Source organism: Rhinoraja longicauda, unplaced genomic scaffold (genome assembly GCF_053455715.1).
Source record: "Rhinoraja longicauda isolate Sanriku21f unplaced genomic scaffold, sRhiLon1.1 Scf000668, whole genome shotgun sequence".
Taxonomy (NCBI): domain Eukaryota; kingdom Metazoa; phylum Chordata; class Chondrichthyes; order Rajiformes; family Arhynchobatidae; genus Rhinoraja; species Rhinoraja longicauda.
The window spans coordinates 55,237-65,000 of NW_027601884.1; the positions used below are offsets into that span (position 1 = coordinate 55,237).

Below are 9,764 nucleotides of genomic sequence, written 5' to 3' on the forward strand. Positions count from 1 at the left end.
ATGAAAAGAGCACACCTCCCCCATCCCATCCTCACCACTTTCCACAGAGGCACCATAGAGAGCATACTGACCAACTGCATCTCTGTCTGGTCTGGGGACTGCAAAGCCTCAGACTGGAAGTCCGTGCAGAGAGTGGTGAGGACGGCTGAGAAAATCATCGGGACTTGACTTCCTTCCATCCAGGACATTGCACACAAACGCTGCTTATCCAAGGCCAACAACATTATTAAAGACCCCACCCATCTCCATCACGGACTGTTCACCCTGCTGCCCTCTGGTCAAAGGTACTGCAGCATACGGAGCAGAAGAGCCAGGTTCTGCAATAGCTTCTTCCCCCTGAGCCATCAGACTCTTGAATCCACAATGATCCGCCACCATTAGTTTATGAGCGAGTCACTTATTTATTTATTTTTCTTTAATCAATTTTTATTATTTGGTGTTACATTGAAGCCATTTGCATTGGAATTTCGTTCAAACATGCACTCGTCAGTATAGTTTTGAATGACTATAAAGTTATATTCATTCATTCATTCATTCATTCATCACAGATCTTCATTACACGATAATCAGAAACAAAGATAATCAGAAACAAAGACCAGAAACAAGAGGTAGTTTAAAAGCATTAAATTCTCCAAGTAAGCTTTAGTAAGTTTTTGAGATACAGGTTTCAAAGATATTTTTTTGTCACGTGTACCAACTAAGGTACAGTGATATGCGAATTACCATAAAGCCATACGAAAATAAAAGCAACAAGACACAGAATTACAAAAAAGTATTTCTGTTCCGTTGACGGACGCAGTTAACGTGTTGAAATGAACGGATCGACAGCTCTGATTCCACTTGCTGTTTATTTCTCTCTTCCCACATTTACATTCCCCCTGGTTTTATTTCCACGCTCACTGGGGTTTTACGACGCGGAATTTGGGGATTAAACGGGAGCCGTTCAGCGCCGACCTGTTGTCCACCGGGTTTCTGCCCCACAGCCCCTGAGCCCCGCTCCTGACGCCGGTCCCGGGACCCGACCCTTTTACACACCCGGAGCGGAACCGGAGCAGATTCTCAGCCAGTTTCCATCCCAAGGCCCGAAGAAAGGATAAAGTTTCTCCGTGAATTTATTCCCAGTGAAGGTGTGGAGATGGGACTTGGTGTCCGCGTCGTAAAATGAAACTGTCCCGGACTCGTAACTGAGATAAACTCCCACCCTCCCGGGGATGGGACGGGCGGGGAGACGGGATGGAGGGGAGGTGAGTGCATCAAACCCGTCACCCACCCGCCAGATGCTCCAGACTCCAGTCTCCGGGGTCACGGTGACCGGTCCCTTCCTCTCCACAGACTCTGCGGCGACTCCCAGACTCCACCATTGACTCCCCGCCACCTCCACCTCCCAGTAATGTCTCCCCGATGTGAATCCCTCCGATCCCAGCACACACGCACTGCCTGTAAACCTCTTCCCGGTGTCAGGGAGACTCCCCCGGGTCCCAGTCCGTCTCACCCTCTTCCGATCCTCAGACACCTCGAGCTCCGGACCCGCTGTTTCCACATCCAGGGTGACGGAGACTGGGGGGAGAAGCAGAGAATCAGAGAGTCCCCGGGGGTCGGGGGGAGACTCGGGCAGCGCGGCCCCGGGACCGGGGGAGAGGTCGCTCGGCCTCAGGCACAGGCGGGCGGACAACTGAAACCCTGCCCGGGGTTTCACCCCGACCACATCGGGTGGACAACAGACATCTCCCCCGGATTTTTTATCCGGGGATGGAGAGGGGAATTTCGTGAGGTGGGGGAGGGTGGACGGGGAGTACGAGTGCGGAGAGTGAGGAGGATTGCGAGATTGCGGTGGGGATGGGGGAATGAAGCGGGTTATTCAGATATGGAGGCAGATCGGAGCAGGAGGATATTGAGGTGAGCGGGAATTTGAGGTTGTTAAAGAGGAGGTAAAGGTGTGGGGTGGGGTTGTCATGATCATAATGAATGGGGGCAGACGGGAGGGGCCAGATGACCTGCCCCTGTTTCTTTGAGTGGAGGGTGAGAGAGAGGGAGGGGTGGCTTGGACCATGGAAGGAAGCAGAGGTTGAATGATCGGGTGTTGGACAGAATGTGTGGAGACTTGTGGTTGTGGGGTTGTTGAAAGAGAGCAGATGCACGGGTGGATTTGATGGGTGTGTACATCTAACACACTGATCTCATTGTGAACCAATATATGAACTTCACTGAGGGACTTGACAATGTTCCGCATGTAAGGCTGGTCCAGAAAGTGAGGGCAGGTGGGATCCAAGGCCAGCTGGTGAAATGGATCCACAATTGGCTTGGTGGTTGGAGGTAGAAGGTAGCGGTAGAAGGATGATTTTTCTGCTTGGAGGTCTGTGGCTGGTGGTGTGCAGCAGAGAGCTGCAACTTTTGCTGTTTATGTTATATGATCATGGCCTGGATGTGAATGTGGGAGGTGTGATTAGTAAGTTTGTGGAGGGCGCAAAAATTGTGGATAGAGGGGAATGTTGTCAAAGTCTGCAGCAGGATGCAGAGTAATTATCTAAACCTTATTCGCATGCAGAGAAATCAAATCACAAGAGTGCAGGTTGATATTGAGAGCAAACAATTTTAAAGTATATCTGAGATTTAGGTTTTACCAGATCAAGTGGACCCGTTGGGCCCAAACCTCTCCTGTATTGCTGCAGCACCCACTCCTCCCCCCCTCCCCCTCCCTCCCCTCCACCCCATCCCCCTCAACCCCCCATATCCTCTCTCCTCCCCCTTCCCTCCCTCCCTCCCCCCAACCTCCCTTGGAGATAGATTTAAATGTTAATACGTGAATAACTAAAAAACATAACACCCATTTCAATTAAACTTCTTCCATTAGCACAAAAGGGATGACGGTGAGTAACGTGTGTCTAAAATTGTTGCACTATCGTGTTGTACCTTTTTGGCTGTAGTTCAGGAATGTCTCCTTATCTCTGTCCTACACGGTGCGGCCCACATTCTGAGAGAGTGCCCGCTCTCCAGACCCCTCTGACAGGGGAACCATCCTCCCTGCATCCAGCCCACTGAGCCCTTTAAGGACTCTGTGTTTCACTGAGATCTCCTCTAATACACCCAAACGCTCGAGTACACAGGCCTAGACTACCCAATCTCACCCCGCACGGCAAAATCATTGCCCCAAGGACAATTATTGTCAATCTATGCCGCATTCAACTCTGTGTAAGGTTTATCATGCTGTAGGTATGAAAAAAACTAAAGATCACAAGAAAATAGCTGGAGGAGTAGGCTCCACTCCTCAGGCCGACTCCGCCATTCAATGTGATCATGACTGATCTAAGATGGTTTAAGTTGTGAAGGGAAAGTCTAAAATGTTCTTGAACGGCAACGTTTTCAGGCACTGGGTGGCAGAGAGATAGCTGCCATCGGAGGTGTAGAGGCGAATACAATTTCTCTCGGCAATGTTTGCATCTGTGTTACTAAAAGGCATTATAAACAAGAAGAGAGGAAACTGGACAGGTTTTACCTCGCTTAATGACAGATGTTTCTCTCCACAGCGTGTTCATCAAAAAGTGGCGATGGAATTTTTCAATCGACAAGGTACCGTCTGTCATTGTGAGTGCTCTATCTTCATCACTAAGCCTGCAAAAATTTAGCAGCTGGTTATAAGCTGAGCCTCAACAATTTCATTGAGCTGTTACACACAAACATGCAGTGTTTCAGTCAAGAGCATGTCCTACCTCCTCTTCCTCCCAGTTTCCTCCTGCAAGAAATAAAACACAAATCTGAGCAGACTGAGATGGGACATCCACATCCCGACAGCAGGAGTTTCACACAAATCACAACAAGCCCCAGAAATGTTCCACTGCCCAGCATTTATTGTCATCGTCACAGAGACAAATATTGGATATTGCCCAAGAGATCCTACAAGTGTATTAATAGCAAAATAATAACTAGTGGTATAATAGGTTCCTTTAAGAGCAAAAGGATAATTAGGATAGGATAGGATAGGTCCCCTTAAGTGCTGGCGACCTCAAGGCATGTTAAGGTGAGTAAATCACAGGGCTTGAAGAAGTGTATCCGAGAGCAAGCCTTCAACAGATCGGTTTAACGCCGCGTAATTCTTTCCCACTAAAGAGGAACATTGGACAAACTTTCCACGTGATCTTTTGATTTCCTGGAGATGTTCCATCTTTTCGGGGAAATTTCCAACATTCGCTAACTCAGTGACAGGATCACAGTAACTCATCCCAAGGAGACCGCAGGAAGTGCAGAGATCCCGCAGATTATGCGGGAGGCCATTTAGTTTGGGAACAACAGCAGCACAGCTCTGGAACAGACGGAGCATTTACTCAGTTCTGAATAACTGGCAAATCCAGCATTTATTTCAGAAATATCCCCCACCATTTTGTGCCTGTGCACTTTCACTTTGACAAACTGGAGTGTCACCCCTCACCTTCAGAAACACCACACTGTCCTTTTGATCCATCTGTTGCTGCAACTTTAAGAGATCCTCCTCAATGGAATTTAAATTCTCTTCAATCTCTTCAAGTTTTTTCTCCATTGTATTTAGAATCTTCTTCTCTTCCTCCCGGATATCTGCCAGTACGCGCTGCTCTTTCCCAGTGAGAATCTGGTGCAGTTCATCAAACTGGGATGTGATCTTGGACTGAAGGTTGTGTGACTGTTCCTGTGAAATGAAAGGGGAAGATCAATATTTCATGTCACTGATTGTGTTTCCTCACTACCTTGACCGTGACATTTGTCCAGTGCATTTTTTATTTGCTTTGGCAATTGGCAATTCAATTATTTGTCTAAATGCCTACAATAATTTGTCTAAATTATTTGTCTACAATTATTTGTCTAAATGCCTCAATAGTTTGTCTAAATGCATCAGAAATGTCGAGAGGGAAATCTTATAACCCATTAATCCTCTACCCCCCAATACAAGTCTCTGCTGCGTATTCCTTTTCATGTGCCCTTTAATACCTATTTATCCATCCACCATCCACTTTCCTCGGGATAATTTTACAGTCGCCGATTGACCATTGAATCAGTGTGTATTGGGGACGTGGAAGGAATTCAACACGGTCACAGGGAGAAGGCGTGAACCACACGGGCAGCGTCCGAGGTCAGGATCGAACCCACTCACCAGAACTAGGAGACAGCAGCACTACTTGTGTCACTGTGCTGCCCTGTTATTACACGCGTCACAGGGATCAAACCTGCACAAGATCAAGAAATCAAAACTTAAAAGCCTCACCAGAACTCCAGAAATCTTTTCTTTCTGTTGCTGCTCCATTTGCTGGATCCCTGATTTCTTTTTCGTGAGAGATTTGATGGAAGATTTCACCTGATCCTGGAAATGTGTTTGGGAATCAGAAAATTAAATTGTTGAACAGTAAAAATGGAACTAAAATGATGCGATCAAAACCGGTTTGCGTTTACCTTGAAGTTTTCAACAGCTTCTTTAACCGGCATGAAGCTGTGAGACTTGTGTTCCCGCCCAGCTGCACAAACCAGGCAGATCAGCTTCTTGTCAGTTTCACAAAACAGCTTGAGTTCTTCCTGATGTTTCTCGCAGTGAAGTTTACTTTCCTTCTCTGTCCGATTCAGGCTCAGTGTTCGAAATTTCTCAGCCAGTCTCGCCAAGGCCCGACTCATCCTGAGGGTGCGGTCTGTAAACTCCTCTCTACATTCCGGGCAGGAGTTTCGCCCCTCCCTGTCCCAACTCTGTGTGATACAGGAGCGGCAGAAGTTGTGCCCACACTCCAGTGACACCGGATCGGTGAAGAAATCCAGGCAGATGGGACAAACTACCTCCTCGGTTAAACTCTCGACCTGGTCTTTCGAAGCCATTTTGAATCTGCCACTTCCTGGTTCAAAACGCATTCCCTTTCGTGGAGCTGCTGATCAAAGATACGAGAGGAACAAGATAGACACACTCGACCCTTAAACCGTAACAGGTCATGGCGTGATTTAGTAGCAGAAACTTGCAGAAACATTTAAATAGAAAAATAACTAAAATCTGTGAATTGATAGATGATATATATTCTGCATTTTAATGCCCCCGGTCGCCATGGTTATTCACCCCCTCTCCCCATTCCGGCGACGGACTCCCATCACGGCTGCGCGCCCAGTTTTACGTCACTAGGCGGCGCCGCTATTCTGCCCGTTCGCCCCCGACACGTGACACCAGATCCCATTCACCCGCCCCCCGACACGTGACAACAAATCCCCATGCAATCCGCCCGAGACGTGACACCAGATCCTATTCAAGGCGCCGACACGTGACACTAGATCTCCATTCATCCGACACAGTCTGAGGAAGGGTCTCGACCCGAAACGTCACCCATTCCTTCTCTCCCGAGATGCAGCCAGACCTGCTGAGTTACTCCGGCATTTTGTGAATACACCCGACACATGACAGCCGAGTGACGTAACTCAGGGCGCTCATTGTCCCGCCCTCCGCACGTGACAAGGCCCCCCGCCCCCCCAGCCTCATCCCGGCTTGAAAGATTGGCAACTCTTTGAAGCTTTGGTCATGGGGATGAACATAAGTTGCAGAAGTGAAGTTCCAGGAAGTTATCCACAGTGCCATTCAACAAAACAGTTGTGTTTATTTCTAAATCATTCTGTTCTGTGAAAAGGGATAGAAAAACAGCCGTGTTTAAACGTGTTCATTCATTAAAAAATCCCCTGGGAGCCCTTGACTTGGTCACCCAACCTACGCCTGGACTGACAGTGGGAGCATCACATGTTTCAGTGTCCCATCTGCAAAGACCACAGCACTCACTTTGTCGAACTCACTGGTGAGGCTGCACTCGAGAATATTATGTTCAAAAGGACACAAAGTGCCTGAGTAACTCAGCGTGTGATAGGAGCAGAATTAGGACATTCCGCCCATTCGCTGTAAGGCAGCAACTCTACCGCTGCGCCACCATTCGGCCCATTGTCCACTCCGCCATTCAATCACGGCTGATCTATCTCTCCCTCCTCACCCCATTCTCCTGCCTTCTCCCCATAACCTCTGATACCCGAAATAATCAAGAATCTAACTATTTCTGCCTTAAAAATATCCATTGATGGCCTCCACATCCTTCTGTGGCAAAGAATTCCACAGACTCAATAACCAACGACAAAAAAAAATTCCTTCACATCTCCTTCCTAAAAGAACATTCTTTAATTCTGAGGCTGTGACCTCTAGACCTAGACTCTCCCACTGGTGCAAACATCATCTCCACTATATCCAAGCCTTTCATTATTCAGCATGTTTTGATGAGGTCCCCCCGCATTCTTCTAAACTCCAGCGAGCACAGGCCCACTGCAGTCAAACGCTCATCAGGCAGCATCTCTGGAGAACATGGATAGGCGACGTTTCGGACTCAATCCGAAATGTCACCTATTGAGGTTCTCTGGTGATGCTGCCTATTCAATTATTCAAATATTCATTACACCAAGTCAAGCCTGATGCACCAATTAAGTCATACAGTGTGGAAACGGGCCCAACAGCCCAACTCAACCAACATGCCCTGTCTACACTAGTCCTACCTGCCCCACATTTGGCCCACGACCCTCTAAACCTTTCCTATCCATGTTCCTGTCCAAGTGTCTTTTAAACTTTAGGGCGTCAGGGTTCAATCCTGACTACGGGTGCTGTCTGCACAGAGTTTGTACGTTCTCAGTGTAACCACATGGGTTTCCTCCAGGTGATCTGGTTTCCACCCACATTTCAAGACGTGCAGATTTGTAGGTTAATTGGCTCCGTTAAGAATTTTAAAACGTCCCCATTGTGTATGATAGTGTTGATGGTAATGGTCATAGTGTTGATGGTCGGCACGGACTCGGTGGGCCGAAGGACCTGTTTCCGATCTGCACCTCTAAAATAAACTAAACTATACGAAACTAAGTCCATCCAATGGAGCGGATGTCACTGGAGTTTAACAATTCACCTGAACGTCAGCATCTCAATCCCCCAGCACCCAACAGGGATGGTCACCCTTGGTAAACGTAAATTTCCTGAGCAGTCTGCGACCCATAGCACTGTGGACATAGTGCTATATTTAAACCCCACAGCGCTGTGCCCAAGCTGCTGAATGCGGACATTTTCTGTTTTTTGTTGGCAGTATATGCTCAGTCTCACATTCCAATCACCCAATCAACTGGATAAAGTTTAAAAAAACACAGATCCTGAAAATCCGAATGGAAACACCATTCGTCGTCCTCGCAACATGGACCCACTACAGTTCGCATACCATCCGAACAGGTCCACGGATGATGCGGTCTCCCAGGTTCTGCACACCGCTCTCTCTCATCTGGACAGCCAGGGGGGCTATGTGAGGATGCTGTTCATTTACTTTAGTTCAGCTTTTAACACAATAGTCCCCAGCAGTCTGGCTGAGAAGCTGCTGGAACTGGGGCTAAGCACCCCTCTGTGTGCCTGGGTCCTGGACTTTCTCACCGCGAGGCCCCAAGTGGTCAGGATGGGGGAACACACATCTAGCTCCCTCACTCTGAACATAGGATCCCCCCAGGGTTGCGTCCTTAGCCCCCTACTGTACTCCCTGTACACACATGATTGTGGGGCCAGGTTCAGCTCAAACTCCATCATCAAGTTTGCTGATGACACTGTGGTGGTGGGCCGGATTTCCGACAACGATGAGAAGGCCTACTGGGAGGAGGTGGCTGATCTGGCACTCTGGTGTCAGGACAATAGCCTCCTCTTGAATGTCATTAAAACTAAGGAGCTGATTGTGGACTTTAGAAGGGCTAAACATCCAAGGACGTACACGCCACTGGAGATAAATGGGTCTACTGTGGATAGGGTGAGCAGTTTTAAATACTTGGGAGTCCACATTACAGAGGATCTGACATGGGCAATGCACATTGCCGCACTGGTGGGTAAGGCAAAGCAGCGCCTTTACCACCTTAGACAGCTGAGGAAATTCAGAGTGTCTTTGGGGATCCTTCATTGCTTCTACTCTGGGGCTGTAGAGAGCATCCTGTCCGGCAACATTACAGACTGGTTTGGGAACAGCTCTGCCCAGGACAGGATGGCCCTGCAGAGAGTAGTGCGTTCGGCAGAACGCACCATGGGAACTACACTCGTCCCCCTGCAGGACCTATACATCAGGAAGTGCAGATCCAGAGCAAGCAAGATCATGAGGGACCCCTGCCACCCCAGTAATGGACTATTCCAGATGCTACGGTCAGGCAAACGCCTCTGCTGTCACGCTGTGAAAAAGGAGAGGTTGAGACGGAGTTTCTTCCCACAGGGAATGTTAACTTTTATAACTCCAGGGACTACATTTTGTCTTCTCTGTATTAACTTATTAACTTTATTTATATGCTGTAACTGTAATTCTTTTTTGTGCACAATCCGCACGCATTGCCACTTTCATTTCACTCCACATCGTGTGTGTGTATGTGACAAATAAACTTGACTTGACTTGTATTAGACCTGAAATGTAAAGTCTGTTTCACCTTGCAGATGCTGCCTGACCTGCTGAGCATTTGGGGCAATTCATGCTTTTATTCCACATTTTAAGCCATGCATGTGGGTTTGGGCCGCAGGTGTGGTAACAGGTGACAGAAGTCACTTATTAAATCAGATTCCCGCTGTTTCTGCAAATTCTCAAAGATATAGCTGATCTGTGGACGCACCGCGTCGCGTTGCTGCCATCTAGTGGCGGGACCAAGAAGTGACGCGGTTAACGCGTTGAAATGAACGGATTGACAGCTCAGATTCCACTTGCTGTTTATTTCTCTCTTCCCACATTTACATTCCCCCTGGTTTT

The 9,764-nt window shown here is 48.1% G+C and overlaps 1 protein-coding gene across 1 annotated transcript; it reads right to left on the minus strand.

Moving 5' to 3' along the window:
* Positions 1-440: 440 nt before the first annotated feature.
* Positions 441-6,108, minus strand: LOC144591195 (zinc-binding protein A33-like). The gene is made up of 6 exons (XM_078395484.1): positions 5,416-6,108; positions 5,231-5,326; positions 4,424-4,657; positions 3,708-3,730; positions 3,494-3,609; positions 441-1,557 (listed from the first exon to the last, which is right to left on the minus strand). Exons 1-6 carry the CDS (start codon positions 5,857-5,859, stop codon positions 1,028-1,030), a joined length of 1,443 nt encoding a protein of 480 aa, XP_078251610.1. The 5' UTR covers positions 5,860-6,108; the 3' UTR covers positions 441-1,027.
* Positions 6,109-9,764: the final 3,656 nt, after the last annotated feature.